General features: G+C 34.4%; 4 protein-coding genes across 5 annotated transcripts; 2 read left to right on the top strand and 2 right to left on the bottom strand.

The window, feature by feature from the left end:
- Positions 1-1,419: 1,419 nt before the first annotated feature.
- On the bottom strand, positions 1,420-4,786 carry LOC110622134 (probable serine/threonine-protein kinase PBL25). The gene is made up of 5 exons (XM_021766540.2): positions 4,128-4,786; positions 3,518-3,711; positions 3,209-3,398; positions 2,426-2,811; positions 1,420-2,257 (listed from the first exon to the last, which is right to left on the bottom strand). Exons 1-5 carry the CDS (start codon positions 4,234-4,236, stop codon positions 1,721-1,723), a joined length of 1,416 nt encoding a protein of 471 aa, XP_021622232.1. The 5' UTR covers positions 4,237-4,786; the 3' UTR covers positions 1,420-1,720.
- A 2,806-nt stretch (positions 4,787-7,592) lies between these two features.
- Positions 7,593-9,663, top strand: LOC110623356 (putative F-box protein PP2-B12). Its single transcript, XM_043959573.1, has 3 exons — positions 7,593-7,956; positions 8,542-8,660; positions 8,769-9,663. The coding sequence occupies exons 1-3, from the start codon at positions 7,672-7,674 to the stop codon at positions 9,283-9,285; spliced, it is 921 nt and encodes a 306-aa protein (XP_043815508.1). The 5' UTR covers positions 7,593-7,671; the 3' UTR covers positions 9,286-9,663.
- Positions 9,664-10,964: 1,301 nt separating this feature from the next.
- LOC110623387 lies at positions 10,965-16,941 on the top strand. Its single transcript, XM_043959497.1, has 3 exons — positions 10,965-11,189; positions 14,061-14,166; positions 14,245-16,941. The coding sequence occupies exon 3, from the start codon at positions 14,379-14,381 to the stop codon at positions 16,161-16,163; it is 1,785 nt and encodes a 594-aa protein (XP_043815432.1). The 5' UTR covers positions 10,965-11,189; positions 14,061-14,166; positions 14,245-14,378; the 3' UTR covers positions 16,164-16,941.
- Positions 16,942-17,714: 773 nt separating this feature from the next.
- On the bottom strand, positions 17,715-23,776 carry LOC110622432 (DEAD-box ATP-dependent RNA helicase 3, chloroplastic). Of its 2 annotated transcripts, none has more exons than XM_021766926.2 (10): positions 23,117-23,776; positions 22,609-22,745; positions 22,070-22,484; positions 21,565-21,663; positions 20,963-21,187; positions 20,025-20,402; positions 19,287-19,430; positions 19,089-19,184; positions 18,694-18,986; positions 17,715-18,170 (listed from the first exon to the last, which is right to left on the bottom strand). In XM_021766926.2, the coding sequence occupies exons 1-10, from the start codon at positions 23,609-23,611 to the stop codon at positions 18,092-18,094; spliced, it is 2,361 nt and encodes a 786-aa protein (XP_021622618.1). In that variant the 5' UTR covers positions 23,612-23,776; the 3' UTR covers positions 17,715-18,091. The 2 variants fall into 2 exon arrangements, with proteins under 2 accessions (XP_021622618.1, XP_021622617.1); XM_021766925.2 differs by having other exon boundaries at positions 17,715-18,173; positions 23,117-23,774.
- Positions 23,777-24,325: the final 549 nt, after the last annotated feature.

Raw genomic sequence — 24,325 nt, 5'->3', positions numbered from 1 at the left:
CATATGCCAACAGAAAAAACAGGAAGGCGACATTGGGCTGCATAGGGTGAGATTTTGAAATGTTCTTATTGTGTCTTTTAGCTCTCGGAGGGAACTGCAATTTCTCCATCGTTACCTCTTTGAAACCTTTTAATTATATCTTCAGATATCTATTTATAACAAGGTACTAGGCTAGCTCTCCTTGACCATTTCTTTAATCAATTTTTTATATACTGTATATGCATATAATATATTTCATTTTGATTTCAGTCCTTTTCCACGGTTGGCTGTGTCTAACTCACTATAAAAATATTATAGTAGTTAATTAATTAATTTTTAAAAAAAATCCAAGAGCTTGGTCAAAATTGAAAATTTCAAAAAAAAAAAAAAATTTGCAGAAAGATTTAGAATTTTTGAGGCATTATGCATTTTGGTCCCAAAATAAAATAAAACTAAATAGAACTAATAATTCTTGACAATATTTAAGTTTTTGGTCATATCAAGTAGAAGGAATTTTTTTGTGGATGCTTGTTCCTAAGTACTTTTGATTAAAACCCTTGTTCTTTATGGTCAGATAAGTTCCAAAAACATGGGTTTTTATGGAATTTGGACCACATTTTTGGTTTTAATATGTAAGGTACTGTCAGAATGTTAGGTCCGTTCTGAACTATATTAAGGCTGCAGTTGTCATGCATCAGGTGGCACTCGTTTCTAGATATAGAAAGCTGAATTTACAAAAACCTCCAAACCAACCATTGAGCTTTAAGATTAGTAGCAGCAGAGTCCACTCAAGGATTGTTAGGTCTCAAGAACCAAAAGCAGCCACCAAACCTGAGAAAATTCTCATTACAAAGAAATAATGGAGTTGCAAAAGCTACAAGTTCAGAGGGCTAACCATCCCACCAGAAACAAAGAACTGAAAAGAAATTGACAATGCTCTATATTTTAATACTATGGATTGGTTTTTCAGGTTAAGATTTAGTGGCTACAGTTTATATCTCCAAAAAGATTTCACAGTTGTCCTTCAGGACACCATTAGAGACGCGTCTTTTAACTGGACAATTTGGATACTCTAAACTAATGGAGCATATCTCTGTTGGAATTATTGTTACAGTGTATATGTTCAGGATTAACTAGAATGTCTTGCCATTTTTTAGCAGTGCTTGTGTCTGATAATAACCCAGTAGAGAGTAGACAAAGCAGAGCTGCTTAATTCTACTGGAGTAGTGAGTTGTCTTGCCTGCTGTCATCTTCCTTCCCAGAAAAATTGAGGTTTATGTTGTAGAAAATATAGGTAAATGTAATATATACAAATGTAAAATGTCTTATATTTGAACAAATAAATCCTAATACGAACTATGGATACACGTATTCAGGGTTTTTCATGTGATCTTTTCAATGATGAATTTTTATAAATATATAAAGCAGCACCTATAGCTAGATGGAAAGGGATACCATCAGCAGTTTAATATGAACAAAATGTGTCTGGAGACACAAAAAGCTAAGAGAAAAGGATCTTAGTGGAAAACTTTGTCTGCCTGTGGCCTTTCCCACAACAAATAAAGAACAAATAAAAAAAGAATATTTTCTTTCACCTCCCCAACTATGAAATATGCTAGCTGCCAAACTAGGTGTGCAGAATGATGCTGGTGATCAGATTAAGGTCTTCTTGATGAACACAAACTTCTTCTGATTTCCTCCTGTTGGTGTGATCTAAAAAGAAAAGTTCCATTTAGTAAGGCTAACAATCATCACCAGAAACACTGCTCCTGTGACTTAATGATTCAGTTCTATCAGGTGAATCAATGTCTCTGCTGCTTTTCTCGTCTTCAGAAACACTTCCCTCCTCAGATCCCCTGCTGCTATTGCGGCTTAAAGAGATATTAAGATGTTGCGACTCCTCGCTGCTGCTGCGACTCGAAGAAATACTTCCACAACGTGAAGAACCACTCCTGCTGTTCTTGCTCCATTTTTTGCTACCTTCATTGCTATCATCACTATCTGAATCTTCTTCACTTGATTCCGAACTACCATCGACTTCCGCTGAAGGTGGGGTTGAGGGGGGCGGAGGAGAAGGGAAGCTTTCATCTTTAGCTACTGAAAGAAAACTTAAAGCTGTTACGACATCACTCATCAATGGTCGGGCTGCTGATTCCTCTTGCAGACACATTGCTGCTATTGCAACTGCTTGATTCAAATCTTTTTCTGGAAAGTGCTTTTTAAGAACTGGATCTGCCATATCAGGAAACCTTTTTGGGTCCCGGAATATCGGTTGTGCCTGTTTTATGACAAGCATAAAGCAAAACAATGGACACTATTATGGATAGTTCGAAGGGTGCAATCAAGTTATAACATTTTGTCTATGAAAATGTTTCCCGGCATTCATTTCAAACACAATCAAAACAACTACAACCACAATCACAACAACTACAACCATGTTACTTACCCAAGCAACTAGATTTTGCTCGTCGTTTGGTTTTGTGGTGTCTATGGCTTTTCTTCCAGTGATAAGCTCTAGTAAAATAACTCCAAAACTGTATACATCTGATTTCATTGTCAATTCACCTCCTCTTGCATATTCTGGAGCACTGTAACCATAGGTTCCCATTAACCTTGATGGAACACTGTCCCCAGAAGGGCCAAACTTAACAAGTCCAAAATCTGATAGTTTTGAGGTATAATCTTCATCCAACAAGATGTTTGTGGGTTTCAAATCACCAAATATAACTGGAGGATTGGCCTTATCATGCAAGTATTCTAGACCTTCAGCAGTACCAAATGCTATTTTCATTCTGGTAAACCAATCCAGTGTCCCTTTTTCTGGTGCTACATCTGCAAATAAATTAAGTAATTCATAATATACTATTTACTCCGCAGTAACACCACAAGAAAGACTTCTGCTATGTATACTGACTCACTATGATATACAGTGCAGTGAAACACTTCTTTATATTACAAAATTTCCATATGATCCATTCCCTTTCTGTTTTTCATTATTCACCATCTGTACTTCGTTCCTTGAATTTTTATATTTATATTTTGTTCATTCAGTTTATGTAATCACATTTTCTTTAACTTATTTAATTTATTTCAACAAAAAAAACTTAATTTCTGAAGTTGTGCATTCATTTCCTATAATCACTACAATACTCACTGCACCAAGGATTTTCCACGTTTTCAAACCCGACAAAACAAGATAAATAATACTGCTTAAAGTATAAAAGATTACCATGTAGATGTTCTTGTAAAGAACCTCCCTTAATGAAGTCATATACCAAAAGCCTCTGATCCCCATCAGCACAATATCCGACAAGTTCGACAAGACTTGGATGGTGTAGAGCACTTAACTTCGTAACCTCAGCGAGGAAATCCTTGTTCTCTTGCAGTCCGCTCCTGTCAAGTTGCTTTACAGCCACTACCTAAAAAAAGGAGACAAAAACTCTTTCAAATAGAAGTTTCTGATAATCAATTTACTATGAAGAATAAGGCACACTAAAGAATAAAATAAGCTTGGAGGAAGTTGAAAATATTGTATAACCTGGCCATTTGAAGCTAGTGTCCCTTTGAAAACTCTTCCAAATCCACCCTCACCCAACAGACATTCTTGGCGGAAGTTCTTTGTTGCAGTGGCTATCTCACGAAAGTTGAATGCTTTTGCTGCAACATTTGCCTCGCCAACTTGGTTAGCTTCCTCATTTGCGTCTTCATCTCCTGGTTTTTGCTTCTTAGTCTCTGCACAAAGAAAAACACACGGATGATTCAGGTTCCAGTTGAAAATTTTTCAATATCAAAAAATGATCGTTATGGTTTCACATCAATCCAAGGAAATTAAGTCAGGGAGAAACAAGAGAAAGAAATTGACTAGAAGATTTTTGCCACCCCAAGAATTCACTGTGCACATTTTCCAGGAAGAAAGGTTAAAAACATGGGATCAAATCATTTTTCATTTAAAATGGACCAATTAACTTTGTTTCTCAATAAAAGTTGGGCAAAAGGAAAGTTCAAATAAATGGTGCATACGCCATTAGCCCACTAATAGTCTGCTACAAAGTGGATTGCCTTCCTTCCATTGTGCATTTGATATGTTAAAAGAAGCAGGAACCAAGACAGGGTTGGAAATTAAGCAAATATGTCAGATAAACACCTACCAGGGGAGTTGGTCTCAGCGACTTCTCTGGGACTGGGAGGAGACTCATGCTCTCTCTTGCTAAGCGATTTACTGCTTTTCTGTGACTGGAAGCACGAAAAGCAATTCATTGCTTGATCCTTGAAGAAAACAAATAAATATTATGCAGCAACAAGGGCTTACAGAGGTGAAAACTTTTGAATTTGCCAAATAAAAAAAAATACAAAAAAAGGAAGAACAAAGGCAAAAACTTGAGAAAAAGGGAACGATAGAAATGGGTTAGAGAAAAGGGAATGATGGAGATGGGTTAGAGAAAAGGGTCCTCCAATATGATTGAAGGACCCTAAGCGAGAAAAGATTTCAGGGAAAGAAGGAAAATTTGTTTGAAAGAAGCCATATTTTTCTGTTTTTTTTTTTTTTTTTCTTGGAGGGAGGGGGAAAGAAAATGAGAGACTCTCCCTTAGACTTCTCGGAGAAAAAGAAGGAGAAATGGCTGAAGGTTTAGAGATGCAGCCTCCCCAAAGGAGACCTAAATTTGTGGAGGTTTCAGGGCAGTGTATGAAAATCATTGCCTTTCTTGGGTGTGGAGATGGAGAGATGAGACACCCACGTCTTCAACCGTTACAATGCAAGGTTGGAATTTCAGCCATCCTTATTTGGTAAGTTGGCGCAATTGTATCTATGGTTTTAAAACTTTGTTCGTTTCTTTTTGGATGCCAATTTAGAGGTTTTTTTTTTTTTTAAACAAGGGAGTGGATATTTTGAATTCGAGCCTGTCTATTTATTATTAACGGCATGATATTTTTTGTTATAAAGCAAATCTGAGTTTGGTTTTTGAATAATTAATTTTGTTATTTTTAATGTGAAAATTATCATTTTAAAAGAAATTAAATTTTTTTGGTAGAATTTATTTAATTTTTTTTATAAAATAAATTATGTGAAATGAAGGATATATAGTGATTTTATAAATAAGCATTAAGTGGCCAAATTTTTCCACCGAAAAAAACTTGCAACCATTAAAACTGCACTATTTATTGGTGATCTTAATTTAAAAGAGAATTTAAAATTTTATACATATAAAAGAAAACAAAAATAATAAACAATGGAGTAATTGTCCATATAATAATCTTGTATAAATTTCAATAGGAATTAAATTTAATTTATAGATTATTATCTCCCTCTCTTTTCAACTTCAAATACGTATTAAAAAAAATTATTATTAAAAATATATAAAAGGATATAATAAAAATAACTGTAATGCATTAATTATTTAAAATGATATTGAAATTATATATAACATTAATTACTCAAAACGGCATTGAAATTATATCAAAAAATGTAATCGTATTACATAGTTATTAAAAAATATTTTTTAATTAATTTTTCATGTTATATTACGCATTATTATTATACATTGAATTGAATGTCCATACTATTGCATATATTCACAGTGCTCCAACTAAATTACGTAGGATATTGAATTTAATATTCAGTCTCCATTTATTTTATTTAAAATATTTTTTAATCAAGAAATAAATTAAATTATTTTTAAAAAAATATAAAAGTAATTTTTCACTAAATTTTATTAAGACCTTTATAAATTTATTTATTAATATATTTTATTTTTTAATTAAAATTTAAATAATCAAAATAAATTATTTTTTAAATATAAATTAATTTTTTCACAAATAAACAGTTAAATTACTTCTTAAAAAAATATTATTTATTAGTCTCCATATTATGAGTTAATTTTTTAATTTTAAAAAATATATTAAAACTTCTTAACATTTTAAAAGCTTAATAATTAGTGCTTTTACTAATTTTAATTATTTAATATTTTATTATTTAATTTTTATAATTTTAAAAAAATATTAATTAATTTTTTAAATTTATAAAAAATCTACTGATTAATTTTTTTATATTAATAAAATTTTAAAATTTTCTTTTTATATTAATAAAATTTTAAATTCTTTTATAATAATTAACAGATAAAATTAATAAAATAATTAATTAATAAAATTTTAAAATATTAAAAATATTTTAACCTCCATTTATTTTTAATAAAAAATATTTTTTAAAAAATATTTTCTATATTTTTTAATTTTTACAATAATTAGTAGATAAAATTAAGGATAAACTGCAATTTAGTTCATCTGGTTTAGTAAAATACAACATTTTGTCCCTCTGTTTTAAAAAACCTTCAATTTAATCCTTCACATTTAAAAAAACTGCAAAATAGTCCCTACCGTCAAATTTTCAGTTAACCTTTCGTTTATTTTAATGGAAATGACTAAACTACCCTTTAAGTAAAAAAAACTCAACCAAATAGTATTCACTTCATCCTAACATAGGAGGAGGAGGAGGAGGAGGAGGAGGAGGAGGAGAAGGAGAAGGAGAAGGAGGAGAAAGGATCGGGAAAAGAAGGAGAAGGAGAAGGAGGAGAAAGGATCGGGAAAAGAAGGAGAAGGAGAAGAAGAAGAAGAAAAAGAAGGAGGAGGAGGAAGATGAGGAGAAAAGGAAGAAGAGGATCGAGAAAAGAAGGAGAAAGATGAGGAGAAAAGGGTAATTTAATCATTTTTATTAAAATAAATGAAAGGTTAACTGAAAATTTAACGGTAGGGACTATTTTGTAGTTTTTTTAAATGTGAAGGATTAAATTGAAGGTTTTTTAAAATAGAGGGACGAAAGGTTGTATTTCACTAAATCAGATAGACTAAATTGCAGTTTACCCTAAAATTAATAAAATAATTAATTAATAAATTTTTAAAATATTAAAAATATTTTAATTTCTAATTATTTAACAAAAAATATTTTTTAAGAAAACATATTTTATATTTTCTGACATTTAAAAATTAGTTAATAAAAAATATTTTTTTAATAAAAAAATTAAATCATTTTATCAAAAATATTTATTTTTTACATTTAAAAAATATTATTAATACTTTTATATATAAATTTATCAATATATTTTATTTTTAAAATTAAAATTAAATAATAAAATAAATAAAATTTTATTTTTTTAAAATATATTAATTAATTAATATATTTTTATAATAATTAACAAATAAAAGTTAAGTTATCCACGATTATAAGTCATGATCTCGTTGTATTCGGCTGTCCAACAGTAAACTTTCAATAGCAAAATTTCTCACAACAATCGATTTTAAAATTATATTAAATAATTTATAATATAATTAAAAATATTTCAATTATTTTAAAATGTATAATTAAAATATATTAATTTTATTAATGATCTTTCTTAAGTTATATATTTTCAATAATAATACTGAATATAATTTGATATCGATACATTCTCAATTTTATACGAAAATAATTAATAAATATATGATCAACGTGCTTCAAAAATCGACTTAAAATATATAAAGAAAATTCCTTTTTTTTTTTTTTTGAAAAGGAAGAAAATCCTTAACCGCTAAGTGTTTTTGTTTTTTTATTGATCAACAACCGCTAAGCATTGCTCCGTGACCTCCTCTTTCCTTCCTATATAAGGAAGAGAGAACGCCAGTGATAAATTCATTGGCATCCGCATTCCTTAGCAAACGAACATGGCTGATGATAGCGGTGGAGATTTACCCGCCTTACCTGAAGGCTGCGTTGCAACCGTGCTCTCGTTTACGGGTCCTCGAGATGCGGCCAGATTGTCCACGGTTTCTTCCACATTCAAGTCGGCTGCCGAATCCGACTCCGTTTGGGAGCGTTTCCTTCCTCCAGATTACCTCTCTATTATCTCCGGTTCATCTGATTCGTCTTTCCTGGCCTCTTCTTCCTCCAAGAAACACCTCTTTCTCCGTCTTTGCGATAATCCTATCCTCATTGACGACGGCAGGAAGGTAATCCTTTTATTCTTCTGTTTTCCTAAAAATTTATATTTGTTTTTGGAATGTCAATATCTGTTTCCTTTTTTTTTTTTTAACATCAACGAGTGTAATTCCACTTTTGGCTCCAACAATGGTCTTAAAGATTGAATTCATTTTGTGCCTGCAATTCACCCACCCCCCCCCCCCCCAAAAAAAAAAAAAAAAAAAAAAAAGCGGTTTGTGAGAAATTTGTGGTAGATCACATCTTATGCCGTTGCAATAAGTTAGAATTTTACAGGAATCACTTGCATGTTTTGATTGCAAATTTGTGCTGGTTGCCCTTGCTTTTGAAAGGCAATACGCATGGATATTTGAATTGTATGCCTATCCTTTTGAACTAACCGGAGCTTTTCACTCAAATTGAGGCCTTGTTCGACTTTACTATTGATGTTGCCTTGCTAATTTCCACAAGTATGAAATTATTGGAACAAAATTTTCAAATGTATTTTGCTTTGCTTTTGGTCAAGTTTCGTCAAATTTACATTACCTGATTGACGGTTGTACCTTTATTAAGTATATTCATTTTTTTTTCTTCTTACAAAAAAAAAAAAATCTCAGAGCTTTTCACTGGACAAATGGAGTGGGAAGAAATGTTACATGCTTTCTGCGAGGGACCTCATGATCGTGTGGGGGGATACTCCTAGATATTGGAGATGGACTTCTGAACTCAAATCCCGGTTCGCCAATTTCTCTTTTCTTGCATACATTCTCGTACCCCCTTTGATGTTAGGATTACAACATTCATACGATTTTCATTTGTTTGGATGACCATAAACTGTGAACAGATTTGCAGACGTGGCTGAGCTTATTGGTGTTTGCTGGCTTGAAATCCGTGGTAAAATTAACACTCTTATGCTATCCCCAGACACCCTCTATGTAGCTTATCTGGTGTACAGGACAACAGCAGGAGCCTATGGTTTTGACCACCAGCCTGTAGAAGTCACAGTGGGACTCGCTGGAACTGAAGGTTGCAAGAAAAGTGTTTATTTAGATGCAGAAAGGGAGCGACAGCAGCGATACCAAATCGTGGTCCGGCGAGTGGGGTTATTCCGCCACAGCCATGCAATGGGATTGCAAGCACCTGTATCGACAAGGGAGAACAAGAAGAGTGGTCATCATAATCCACAGGAAAGGGAAGATGGGTGGTTGAAGTTGGAACTTGGCGAGTTCTTTAACAAGGGAGGTGAAGATGGGGAATTGGAAATGAGCATTGCAGAAGTAAATGGAGGTGATTGGAAAGGTGGGCTTATTGTTCTGGGTATAGAGATTAGGCCGAAAGAGGATAAATATCGTACCAAATAAGCAAGGGTCCTCAGCTCTTCATTTTCCTAAAAAATTGTCTATTTCATATAAATATAATAGCTATATGAAGCAAAAGTGACCTGCATCTGGGCCAAGTGCTTCTGCCTTCTGCTGGTGAATAGTGATGTTCAACTTAGGCCTGCTCTTCTCATTTTTGGAGTTGCCTTTTTGTTATTTAATTCCACATTTGTAGTGATAGTATTGCATCCTTGTTGTCTAGCTAGTAAGCCTCATCATCCGAATGTTTAGCTTATAATTTTATACAGCTAAAAGCTGCTATGATATTTTCCAAGATTAATTATGTAATCTTGATGCTCCACTTTGGACAACCAGTGAATAAGAGAAAATGAACATATTCGGCTTGCTTTATTTGGATCAGATATTTAAATTTGGATGGAAACTTCACATATTTGAATCGATATCATTTTTCATTATTTTCTTGAATTGAGTTAAAAATCTAATAAAACCTTGTTGATTTAAGTCCAAATTAATAGTTGGATTTTTTTTTTTTTTTTTTTTTTTTGAGTAGTGAATGGAGAGTGGAACTAGAATCTGAATTTTCGATCTTAAATTTATAAATCAAGTCATGCTAGACTTTGTCATAATTTGATATTAAACTCTAAATTAACCTTATTTACCTATGATTGACTTAATCTCAAAAGTTTTTAAGTTATTGAAAAACGTTGAAATACAAATTTCATCAATGATCAGTAGATTGCAATTTGGCAAGATCCATATAGTAAAATCATTATTGATTTGTTAACAATATAAAAAAGAAAAAACAATAATAAATTCTACTACATTGTAATATAAAACATAAGATCGTAATATTAAATATACTTTTATTATTATTAAAGAAAAATATGGGCTGTATAATGTTTTTTGTATTTAACATAAAACAATAAAATATCACAAATAATATATGCATTGCAATTATAATCTTAAGAATATTGCAATACTTTAACATTTTTTTAAAAAACAACTATTATTTAGTTCATATAAATTAATGCAATTAATTATTTTTTTATAATTTTAAAAATATATTAGGTAGTTCAATTTTTTTCCCTTCATGTATTTAAGTTGTTAACTACGCATAAGATATTCTTATCACTAATTAGTCCTTACACTACAATTATTCGGTTATTGTAATTGAAAAAAAAACATTATATAATCTTATAATTCATAATATGAATTAAGAAGTTAGCCATTTCAATAACTTACTGAATAACTATTATTCAATTAATACACCTCCTCCATCTATTAAATTATTGCCCTTGTTTTTATATTATTTAATTTTGTTTGCTTTTCAATGACAAAATAAACTATGATATAATAATATATTTATTTTAATAATAAAATAAATGATATAATATATACTTTACCAATTACATTTAGATAAATTTTATCAAACATTAATATAAATAAATTGCGTTAGTTATTAAATTAATAACAACAACTATCGATTATTAATTAAATATAACAATTAAATTAATTTTTTTTTAAAAAAAACTTATTGGACTCTAAATTATTAGTTTTTTTATTAATGGATTATAGAAGATGAAATTGCAATGTGTAATTCTAAGGGGTTTAGTTGCAATTAATAAATAGGAGAGAAGTACCCATTTGGATAAAGAAGAAAATGAGGGTACATAATGCAAATACTAAAACATAAAATGAAAAGAAAAATTCACTTAAGATTATCGGAGAAAACAATCTCTGGGAAGGTTTCTGTTGTGTTTCGTTCCACCACCTCCACCTCCTTCAATTGCCCACGATCCTAAAGGCCTCAGCTTCTCCTATATACGACACCACTACAAAAAGAAGAAACCCATCTCACAAGGAAGGAAGCAATAACATAAAAGGACCAAAGCCCCTTTCTTTACTGCCACCGCAGGCCATAACAGGTGCTTCTCTTCCTCCTCTTTTTCAACACAGTTTAAGTGTGCAACTGCTCCTTTTGTGATATTTTGGGGTTACCGTTTGTGGGTTTTTCAAATTAGATTCTTCCAATTCTTTTGGAGGGTCGGATCCGTTATGCGAATGCCGATTCCCATTCCATTCGTGGGTTTTCTTATGCTCCTCGCCTCTTTCTGTTTTTGGGAATTGTTTTTTTCCCTTTCTTCATTCAAATTTTGGTTTTGGTCTCCAGTAGTTTTTTCCCCTTTTCTAGAGCTGCATTTACCTGGAAGAGAATTGTAGTGTGCACGAAGGTGGAGAATTTAGACCTTTCATTTAGTGATGATTTAGTTTAGCAGTAGTGGTGAAAGTTATTGCGAAGTGGCAGGGACTTTGGTAGCTCTATTGACATTAATCTCGGGAGGCTCTTAGTGTCAAAGGGGATCATTTTTACTTCATGAGGGAGCACTTGAGTTTCAAACGCATTCCACCACTTTGAAGATGTCCACTGGGAATGTGTAATTAGTCACTTATTTGGATGACTGCTGAATGGTTAATGATGATAAGATGATCCATAAGTAATTGTGATGGTGTTAGGTTTGATGACTTTAGCATAGAGATATAAACTTTTAGACTTATCAAATTCAAAGGATACTCTAGTTAAGTAATTGGAAGAAGATTGTACAATATATTAGGTTTCTTCACCAACCTATCTGTTATGTCTGTTGGACATTTCTTGTTTAGGTTTCATATCAAGGGTTTGATTGGCATGTTGAGGGTCACGCCCTTCAGATTATGAGATTTAGTAGGACATTTTTTTTATGTGAATGCTGAATCAATCTATTCAAGGAACCATAAAGGTGGCAATTTTGGCCATGACTTTGTGTTTCTTTATGCATGCTACATTATTTAATTTTGAACAATATTATTGAATTAGGAATTGTGTTCAGTTTTAAGAAATTATGTTAATTTTTGGAAAACCTAGGGGAACCTATAAACATCAGTGTTCAATCGAAAAAAGATATATAAATTTTCGAATAACAAATATGTTCTCAAGCGTGCCAATACTCAGGAGCAACCTTTTGGTTGACCTGGTGAACAGTAGGTAGAGAACATCTTTGGAGTCCAGTAGGCTACAAGATAGAATGTTAAAATTTGCGATAAGTGTGTCTTAAATGGAGGACAGTAATGCAAAAGCAAATTAAGAATGCTTGCATGGGATTAGCAAACAAAGTTTCCTGGCTAACATAGTTTTGGTTTCTAAGATATTTAATCTAACTTGGTTAGATGTTGATGATTATGCGGAGTTGAGGTTAAATCAATTGGCTATAGTGTGTGTGTGTATATATATATATCTGTGTTTTGTGAAAGACGCACCTGAGGCACAAGGCGCACCAGCTGCCAGGGCTAGCGCCTTGCGCCACCCCAGGTGGGCAATGTAGCCCAGGTGCAAGGCGCTGGAGTGTGTGCCATACAGGCGCCCTTTCTAAAGGGTTCCAAATTTTTTGCCCTAGTTTTCCATTTTCAAGAAAGCAGCCGCAATGAGGAGGGAAAAAAAGAAGAAAAAAGAAGAAGAGGAAGAAGAGGAATACTGAATAATCATTAACACTTTACATACTTGTTTAATCCCATCTCAGTAACTATTTCTTTTTTTTTTTTTTGTTTATCATCCTCCTTCCTTTTTTTCTTCTTTCTCTTTTTCTTCCTTCTCATCTATTTTCCTCTTCTTCTTCTCGTTTATTCTCCCTATGGCTGTAATGCTGTCAGCATGCTGTCTAATTTCTTCCTTTTTAATGCTGCTGTCGATCAGATTTGTTGCTGCATCTGTTCTGTTCTTTTTTTTCAGCTTTATATTACTTATACATTTGTGTTATCATGCTAATTAATTAAGTGAGAATTGTTCTTTAGGTACTTGGTGTATTGTGAATTGTGTTAGTATGATTGTGCCATTGTGATTGTAGAGAGTGACCAATTAATGTGTTTTGTGAATAGTGAAATTGTGATTGTGGTTATAGAATTGTGAATGTGAATTGTGATTATAGAATTATGAGTGTTAGCATTTGATGTTTAGTACTTAACTTTATTACATTTAGCTTTATGTTACTTAAATGTTAATGAATTTTTGGATTTTTATTTATTTTTTCTTTTTTTGCGCCTCGCGTTGCTCAAGCGCCTTGCATCTAGGTTTGAAACCCCCTTTGCGCCTTGAGCCTTTCATGACTATGATAGACATATACACATACACACACACTTTTAGGTAGTTTATATGTATTATTGAAAAGAAAAAGATTCGTCTCGTATAAACAAGGTCATTGCTTTACATTAGTTTAATGTAAACATGGCTTCATTTCTTTTGTACTTATGATTTACATGCTTATCTTTTATTGGGATATAGCTGAGGAATCCTTACCCCTGCATCATCTCCACCAAGAAATGAACTCCTTTTTTCCTCAATTTTTTAGTCGTTTCTGTTAAATTTTGGGCAAGCCTAACTCACTCCAAAAGCTAGCTCAAGGGGGAGGAGTGCCTATGACCCATATAAGGGGCACATTACCCCTTTCCACAATCGATGTCGGATTCAACAGTTTCCATCCTTGTAGATGCTGCCTATAATTGTTTCAAAGTTGTCTATGTTCTTCCTTGGGTGAGCAGTATATGGTGAAAACTGAATAACCAAACAAAACCAATGTTGTTTTGTCTATTTGGTTTTGGTTTGGTTTAGTTTTTATTTACGAAAACTGAACTGTCTCAAGATCGTCAACTTCCCATTCATCAATCCCTGTTTCACTCTCTCTCACAAACACACATTATGTTAAAATTCATTATGTTAAAATATTTGAGCTGTATTAATTCTGCTCATGGTTTTTCTTGGTCCACAGGTGATTTGTTCTTAGTGAGTAAACCAATTACTGTTGGATTCTGACTGCAATGATCTTATTCTGTCAGGATGCTCCTTTCCATTTCGCTGCTTGTTAATTGAACCTGGTAAAATTCTTTTTATTGGGTGTTTTGACCTGGAGTTCTGTTTATTTTAGTTTCCTTACTCATGCTCTTCCATTTCAGTACCAATATCTGACTGGACTTTGCAGTAGCTGTGTCTGGAAAAATATCATTTTAGAACTGGGTCCATTCTGTATGCAGCAGAAGGGGAGGAGGGGAAATCACATAAGGCTGGTGCTCCTCTTTTTGGTGGATTCATGGCTGAACATGCTTTAATTGTGCCTGATGTTTCTCTGCCTTTGATAGAACATAGTTTAGTTATTGGACAAGAATTTCCTGATGTTGAAACTTGCAGAAGAACATTAAAAGATATTGCTATAGCCCTGCATTTTGATCTTCGGATAGTGAAATCAGATCGAAGCCGGTTTATAGCCAAGTGCTCCAAAGAAGGTTGTCCATGGCGTGTCCATGTTGCAAAATGCCCTGGAGTTCCAACCTTTACGATTAGAACATTACATGGGGAGCATACTTGTGAAGGAGTTCGCAACCTGCACCATCAGCAAGCATCAGTAGGCTGGGTAGCCAGATCTGTTGAAGCCCGTATTCGGGATAATCCACAATACAAACCAAAGGAAATCTTGCAAGATATCCGTGACCAACATGGGGTTGCTGTGTCTTATATGCAGGCTTGGCGAGGAAAGGAACGTAGCATGGCTGCACTTCATGGGACTTTTGAAGAAGGGTACCGCCTCCTCCCTGCATATTGCGAGCAGATAAGGAAGACAAACCCAGGGAGCATTGCTTCAGTTTTTGCTACTGGACAGGAAAATTGTTTCCAGCGCCTATTTATTTCTTATCGTGCATGCATTTATGGGTTTATAAATGCTTGTAGGCCACTTTTAGAACTTGACAGAGCACATCTTAAAGGAAAGTATTTGGGTACAGTACTTTGTGCAGCAGCAGTTGATGCTGATGATGCATTATTTCCTCTTGCCATTGCTATTGTTGATACAGAAAGTGATGAAAATTGGATGTGGTTCATGTCAGAATTACGAAAGCTCCTTGGGGTAAATACCGATAACATGCCTAGACTTACAGTACTTTCTGAAAGGCAAAGAGGCATTGTAGAGGCAGTTGAAACACACTTTCCTAGTGCTTTTCATGGATTTTGTTTGCGTCATGTTAGTGAAAACTTCCGTGATACATTTAAGAACACCAAGTTGGTGAATATCTTTTGGAATGCTGTTTATGCCCTTACAACAGCTGAATTTGAAAGCAAAATATCTGAGATGGTAGAGATTTCACAGGACACTATAACATGGTTTCAACGATTTCCTCCTCAACTGTGGGCAGTAGCATATTTTGAGGGTATGCGGTATGGCCATTTTACATTGGGGATTACAGAGTTGTTGTATAATTGGGCTCTTGAGTGTCATGAGCTCCCAATTGTGCAAATGATGGAGCATATACGCAATCAATTGGCATGTTGGTTTACTGATCGCCGTGATACTGGTTTGAGGTGGACTTCAATTCTTGTTCCATCTGCTGAGAAGCGGATTCTGGAGGCAATTGCAGATGCTCGCTGCTATCAAGTCCTACGTGCAAATGAAATTGAGTTTGAGATTGTGTCAACTGAGCGGACAAATATTGTAGATATAAGAAGTCGCGTGTGCTCATGTCGCCGTTGGCAGCTCTATGGTTTACCTTGTGCACATGCTGCTGCTGCACTTATTTCTTGTGGGCAAAATGCCCAACTATTTGCAGAACCTTGTTTCACAGTTGCTAGTTATCGGGAGGCTTACTCACAGATGATAAATCCTATTCCAGATAAAAGCTTATGGAGGGAACCCGGTGAGGGAACTGAAGGTGGAGGTGCCAAGGTTGACATTACAATACGCCCACCCAAAACTCGCCGGCCTCCTGGAAGACCGAAAAAGAAGGTTCTTCGTGTAGAAAACTTTAAGCGCCCAAAGAGAGTTGTTCAATGCGGACGCTGTCATTTATTAGGACATTCTCAAAAGAAATGCACAATGCCAATATGAAATAGGAGTTAGCTTCTTCATATTTCTTTCATTTCTTATTCTGAAATCGCAATAGAATCCCTGTTGTGTTTGTAATCTGGTGTATGTTTTAACTACTACCTAGAATAACAAGGATATAATCCTTTCGGTATAGTCCTCCATTTGCATATAGTAGCAGTATGTTATTGTGTTTTTCACATTTAGTTTGATAGGAACAGTTCAATCATTAAAAACTAGCACTTGATAGAAATACTTCCAATGCATATTTTTCTACATTACGGCGCAGTTGTTATGCAGGAAAAATATGCAGAACTAGCTGTGCTGACTTTTCTGGTTGTCAATTACACTAGTGATCTTGTAAAGCAATATCTCCTCTCTCCAGTAGCTTCTGAATTCATAGTTCTTGTTTGGTTTGTGAGATAATATGGAAATGGGATGTTGGAAGACAACTAAGAGTGGTTTGTAGGGTTGAAAGAGCAAATGCAAGTTCAATGACCAATGTCTTGGAAGGTGGAGAATTGAATATGGCTGATGGTGCGTAATTCAAATTCTCATTCTAGATTTTATAATGCTAGTCTGCATGGTACAATCTCTGACAGGTTCATTGGTTACATGTGTAGAAGGAGAATCACAGGTTGGCCAACTGATTAAGAAGCAGTAGCTTAACGTTGCAACAACCCAACAAAGGTACTTGGAGATTGGATAATAAACTTATCAGACTTGTAATATTTGCCTTACTGTTGATTTGTCAACTTTTCTGGCCCCAATGAGAACCGAAATTGTACTCCTCCTAGTTCTACTTTTGATCTGATTTCAGTTCCATATGGTTTTTTGATCAAATATAACTGTTAAAATTTTTATTTTTTAAAAAATAAAGAAGAAAAGATGGTTCTAGTCTGAAATTGGACTCATGGATTTTGGTCCGGTTCAAATCCAGTTGTAATCCATTTAGATTTTGATCAATTTCAATTTTAATTTCAAATTATGTTAAGGATATTGTATTTCTCTGTTGTTAATTAAAATTTAGAGATAAATGTCTAAGTTATTAATTCAAAGTTCACTGATTATTATATATCCATAAGGAGAAATTATAAGCTAATGAGACGTCCTTAAAATATTCTGACAAAATGCCTTCCATATTCATAAATTATCTGCACTCTGAAATATCAGGTGAACCTTATAGCATATCAACCTCCATGAACAGGTTTTTAGATCAATGAATTGATCAGCTGTCAGCATTTTCTCGTTTCCCATATCCTACGACCATTATTATTTTTTTAAAGATAACGAAGCCTAAAATTTGAGTTTAAATCAAAATAAAAGAGTTTTTGGGAGATCCAATGATCCCAACAGTACACTTGAAAGCAAATCGCGAATCAGTTTTTCTTTTATTGTTATTCTTAAAAGGCACAGTTCATTGCAAGTTCAAGTGAGCCTAGTTTGTTATTTGCAATATGATTTCTTGTCCATCTCTAAGCCACATCACAAAGTTCCTCTTTCCTAAGCTAATGGGATACTCATTTTTACTACTCGACTTTCAGTTAATTCTCACCAAATGATTACACAAATTAGTAGTAGTAGCTGAAGCCTGAAGGCCAATGAATACATAACAACTGGGATGTAGTTTGAATCCCCCTTGCAATACACGATTGGGAGGGAGCAAAAGAAAATTTAGAACTCAACAGCATCAAAGATCAACTCACTACCCAAATAAAATTCCATTTACAATGGACTACCTCTTCAGTCAGCTGTGGTTGATAATTTCTGGGATGGAGGGGGAGGGGGAGGGGGAAGGGGGAGACATTAATCTTTGGTTCTTCCAAACTCCTTCCTTGGGAAGATTACAGGGCCTACGGTTGCAAACAAAAAGACCAGAACAGGAACTCCCACCAGCAACCTGTAACTTGTTCTGTTTGCTGATAAACCTGATTCATATTACGGCGTCCGAACTAGAAGGCTCCCTTGGTAGGACAATCTGATGCTCTGTGCCCAGAACGCCCACAGTTGAAACAAGCACCTCCAAAGCTGCTTCTGTAATGAACATCAAAGTATAGTTAGTGTCAGCTTTTCCAAAAAATCTATGTATATTTTTCAAAATTAACTCGTGTGGTAACATTTTATAAGAAATATTCCCAAAACCCTTGACCATACAAAAACATTAAAGTGAAAATTTTTATTAGAAACATCTGGAAGGCAGGAGGGGTAAGACAAAAAAATGGCAGCATCAGGCATATAGTTGATCCTATATCTGTAATGGCTTAATACAAGATATCTTGATTCCCATTTTACAACCTTGACCACTTTTCACTGGTCCTCATGCTTCCATTAATGCATCAGATTTCAGGAAAGAGGAAAAAAAAAGGAGGGCTTCCCTGTGCTTTAAATGTTAATCAGCTTAGCTATATCAGAAAGGCAACATAAAAAGCACCATAAAACAACCCTATATAAACAACACCCCCCCCCCACCAAAAAAAAAAATCCCAAAAAGAAAAAGTTAAAAAAAGGAAGCAAAAATATAACAAGCACCAAGTTTCTTATGCAAAAAATATACCTGTCCCGTGGTGACCTGCTTGATCTTCTACCACTGATCAGCCAATCATCACTGCTGCTTTTCGAATAGCTACTGCTGCTTTTCGAATAGCTTCGGCCACCACGTGATCCACGCATATATGTATCTGCTTCATCATCGGAAAAGCCTCGACTGCCACCCCAACCCTTCGAAGCTCTAAAACCTCTCTGGCCACCTCTACTGCCTCCCCTGCTGCCGCCTCTTGCAGGTCGATCTCTGCCAGAAAACCTGCCATAGTAATCACTGGGAGGCCCATCATCTTGTAATGAAGGCAACTGCATACAATTCAATAAAAAATGTTATTAACTCAAGTCAGTAAGTAGTAGTATGCGGTCATATAGAGATGATAATGAGATGGAGACCAAAATAAAAACAACCTTTGTGATTTTGGAAATATTGTTTCCAGGAGGTAATTGCTTATTCAATAACTCTTTAGCAATCTCCTCTGGAAGATCAAAAACTGCCCCTTGAACCTGACCAAGGAAAAAAAAAACACACGCTCATTTTGAATAAGTCAATGCATCAATCAATGAACACTCAACTCAACATGTTTGCAACAGATCGCTAGACCATACCTTTTCATCTGCAATCAAATATATTTTTCCCACTTCATCAGCTGCAGCAGTATAAACATCAGAAAGAAAACCAGTGACAGATCTAGCAGACAAGTACCCTCTAGAATAACTTGGATCCCGTGTCAACTGCAATGTTATCCATCCCTGAAATGCAAGGGTCCAGTTCAATAATATGAGCAGCAGACTACAAACAATGACTAGACAAAAGTGATCCAACTAAAGAAAAGGAACAACACAACCCTGTGGAACTGCTATGATAATCACTGGCATTGTAGAAAATACTTCCCAAGTTGTTGAGAAAATAATCGCATACCAATTATAGATTCCTATGGATGGATATGCATTTGAAATGAAAGGATATCTCGGGAATATATTTTACTTTGAATTGCTTAAATGGTGCTGATAATACACATGATTTCTTTGGCTGGATAAATTCATAATGGAGACAGTTATATTAAAATGGATGAAAAATTGGCGATTAACAAGTTGTAATTTCAACGACAACCCTTTTACAAGCCAAAATCTTTATTTAATATTTGCATTTGAACTAAAAACTCAATTTGGAACTCATGATTTCCCGAGATTTTTCATCCAAACATAAATATGTAACCTTAGGAAAGCTATGTTATATTGTTAATGTAATGTCAGAATCTAAAATCAGATTCACAATGAGAATGCCCACCAGAAAAAAATTAACTTACCTAATATGATCTAAAAATTTTGGTAGCTGGAGGTTACCTGCTCATGGGTAATAAGAGACCGAGATGATGGAGGCCGGGAAAATCCACTCAAATGTGCAAGTGCAGCAGCAAGAGCACTTGTGCCTTGTTCTTCAATCAACTTCTGGGCAGTTGGAGTGAAAAATTCAATGGACTCAGGGTGAACTCCATTTAGAGTTGCGACCACTTGCTCAGCTGATGACTCCAAAACCAGCTCAGTTGCTGGTGGACTAACAAACTCAAACTTGCACCCAACATCACGCTCAAGGGATCTAACTGTCCTCCTTTGACTGCTAGTGAACATTAGAATAGCAGTACCTTCCTTGCCTGCACGTCCAGTGCGACCAGATCGATGCACAAAAGTTTCAGGATCATTGGGAAGTTCATAATGGATAACCTGAAAAAAGGTGTGAATGAGACTAAAGGTTATTAACATTTTGCAAATACAATTGGAACTTAACAGTTGGAGCTAGAAGTAGAGAAAATGGAAAACTTTCCAAAGAAAGGTCTTGCATGTGAAAAACAAAATACAGAACTAGATATGGAAGTCCCAGATATCGTAGCTCAGGGCATTCCAAACATGCACCTCATAAATGCAAATTCCTTCAAAAGTTCACACTCTGCAAAATAATAAATTCAACATATTCTTTGAACCAATGCAATAAAATGTCATATTATTTAAGTTCTGCTGCATACACAAGTTAATATTTAATAACAGCTGTGATAGAAGTTTCCTAGTTTTAGATTTTCAATTGATAAGATGTGGACTAGTTTTGTGTTCCATCCTCAATAATTTATAAAAATCAATAAAAAAGATTGTGGAATTATAAAAAAAAAAAATCTTGTTCCTAGTTCCGCAATGTGCAATACTGCACTGCCATCTAAAAAAGTTTTATTACTTCAGGGAAATGGAAAGGTTTTAATACAAGGACTATGAATGCAATTTCATGACCTTACCAAATCAACATTAGGAATATCAAGTCCACGAGAAGCAACATCTGTGGCAACAAGCACAGTAAATTTTCCTTGCCGAAAACCATTTAAAGTTCTCTCTCTCTGATGTTGAGATATATCTCCATGCAATGCCTCAGAAGCTATACTATTTGTTAATGCCATTGAGACTTCATCAGCATCTCGTTTAGTCTGAGTAAAGATGATAGTCTTCCCACCCTTTGCGTATACCTGAGCACAATGCCAATATGCAGTTCTTTAACACATAGATTTTTCCCAAACAATAATCAATACCAAAGATAAAATGAATAACATAAAGTGCATTAATGGACACAATGGGTTTATAGTACGCAAGGAAAGATCAAAGGCCACAAGTTTGAGCGGGAGCTTTTGACTTGAATTATAACAATAAAAAATTAAATTAAAGTTTTCACCGGAACAAGCAATACTTATATTGTGAACATGCAAGATCCTTCAGAAATTATATGAAAATACAAATATAAGAAACTCTTCACAATAGTAGAAACTCAAGCGGGCTCTAACTTTTAGGGGACATCCAATAAGTAATAAATAAATAGATTAGAATAGCAGGGACTGCAGATTCATACTGTCACAAGATCACTAAGAATGCTCCGCTTTGATGTTGCAGTAGTTGATATGGCATAAAGTTTGATTCCTTCTGCCAACTTTTCCTCTTGGTCACCAACCTGCAAAGGATATCAACCACAAAATCCAATGCTTAATTTCCAAATCATTATATCTTAAATCTGCACATTATCATGCTTAGTTTGCTATCTCTCTTCACAGGACAAGAACTAGCATCCATATGGTTGACAGAAGAGATGCAACCATTGAACACCGAATGCTATATAGTGATATCACATCTCACTGCTTACTACATATTAACGTGACACAGACATTATCTCTAAAATGTCTGTTTTGCACATTTTCTCTCCTTTTTACATTGCACATCTAAAACTTCAAAGCATATTTCTAGGCCAGGTTCCAAACTATGATTTGCAAAAGGAATGAGTTATAATCTCAAATTAGTGAGGTATAACAATCAAAGAAAAAAAATTAAGTCAAGGAAAATAAGAAGAAAATGGATTGTACCAAATCAATTTGAAGTGGGTTGTCCAAATATTTCCTTGCCAATTTTTTCACCCAAGTAGGCATGGTTGCAGAGAAAAGCATGCTCTGTCGCTTCGATGGAAGATTTTCTAAAATTACTTCCACATCCTCCTCAAAACCAAATGAAAGCATCTGATCAGCTTCATCAAGGACCAAATACTCAACTTCTCCCAATTTAAGGCTATTGCTATTGATTAAATCAATGATTCGACCTGGAGTTCCAACCACAACATCAACCCCACGAGAAAGAGCATTTCGCTGCGTGATATATGAAACCCCTCCATAAACACAAACGGTGTTCAAGTTAGGTGCAGACTCATTAATTTCCTTCTCCACTTGCTTTGCCAATTCACGAGTTGGTGCTAGGACCAAAACTCTAGGAAGCCGACCAGTTCTTCTGTGAAGGACCAAAAATGAATAAATTGAACACAATTTAATAGCAATTGGTGTCATTATTTATTTTTTTGCTGAGCATCTTCAACAAAGCATTTATATTATTAGGATTTGGGATCTGTTTATACCTGAGTGAACTTGTTTGTGCAGCATCTTCAGTAAGGCGTTTAATGATTGGGATCCCAAAGGCTAATGTCTTCCCAGTCCCAGTCTTTGCCCGAGCAATGAGATCTCTACCTTCCAGTGCCGGAATTAAAACAGCCCTCTATAACATTGAATAGAAACAAATAAGAAACGAAAGGCTTGCCTTTAAACGATACTAAATACAAATTGAGAGAGCAATAATAATCGCTAATTGTCACCCTTTTCATCCATGATTCAATGCAAATTTTTGCCACACTCATCAAACTTATGGAAAACCCTTGCAATAAGATTCGATGATATAGAAAACCATGCATAGACATTAGTGAATAAAAACTGAAACGAGAAAAATGAGCATAACCCACAAAATCTCAACTTCTTTTAGATGTCTCACAGAGAAACGAGATAACAGTCTCACCTTTCATCTGTTTGTACTCTTTCAAAACACTTCCACTAATAAATAAATGAAATAAGCCAAGAGATAGAAGAAGATACCTGAATGGGGAAAAGATGAGTAATTCCACGTTTCTCAAGGGTGTCAACAAGTTTCTGGGGCAAACCCAACTTAGAAATGGCAAGTTCATCTTCATCAGACAGACTCTCACCACCAGCGGTCTCATTTTCAGACTCATAGTCTCTGCTTTCGACATCATCATCATCATCAAAATCAGAGAGGCCGCCGCTGAGACCTTTGAAAGCCTCTTCACTGAGAATGGAATTGGGAGTAGCAATAGCAGAAGGAACAAAAGAAAGCCCATGTTTATAATGGGCACTACTTTGAAGAACCAAGGGCGGTCTACCCCCTCCACCTCCGCCGCCACCTCCACCACTGGCCACCAAAGAATTAAAGTGAGTCTTCTCGGACGAGGGCAAGGAAAAGGAAGAAGAGGATAAGGTAGGAGTTGCGGAGTTGGGCCTTCTAGTTGAAAGTTCAATAGAAGGAGTATGGAAGATAGAGGAAACTCCGATCACTGAAGAAGCCATTAGCATAGGTAAAGCGAGCTTGGGAAGGGAGAGTGAAGTGGGTATGGAGAGTAAATGAGAAAGAGCGAGCGAGAGAGAGAAGGATAAGGGAAGAGTGTGAGAGAAAGGTGCTGCCTTGTAAATGTAGGACTCACACAGCTCCACCTCGATTACTATCCTGTTCTCTCTTCGCACATTAGATATTTTGCCGTTAGGGATAATATAAAACCCTAAGCAAAATGTATATATTAAAAAAAGAAAAAAAAAAAAACTTTTTAGGGGGTCGGTATAAAACCCGACTCTAATAAACGGGAAGATCCGCTTCCTTGGTCCAGGGGATAAACTAATTTATTTATTTTTTTTTTTAGTGATTTTAGTATTATAATCTTCATAATAACCTAATGTATTTAGAGTGAATAATTTGACATTACTCAAGGTTGAATCTCTATTAATCCTATAAATAAAGGTTTTCATTTTTCTTATAATGAAATGAAACACAGACTATAAACCAGATTTTAATTTTTTGAAATTTATCTCAAACGTACTACTATATCTCTTCCTATAAATTAACTTAAATTGATCATGAGTATTAGATTTCGGAGATAATAAATGTTTCATCTAGAAAATTTTTTATTTTTGCAATTCAAAAAATAAAAAATTAATTTTTATTTTGATCATTAATAAATATAAATAATTATATAAATATTTTATTTTAAAATTAATGATAAAAAAATTATATTT

Source organism: Manihot esculenta, chromosome 9 (assembly GCF_001659605.2).
Source record: "Manihot esculenta cultivar AM560-2 chromosome 9, M.esculenta_v8, whole genome shotgun sequence".
In the NCBI taxonomy this organism is placed as follows: Eukaryota; Viridiplantae; Streptophyta; class Magnoliopsida; order Malpighiales; family Euphorbiaceae; genus Manihot; species Manihot esculenta.
The sequence above is the reverse complement of the archived record's forward strand: the minus strand, read 5'-3'. Positions and strand labels throughout refer to the sequence as shown.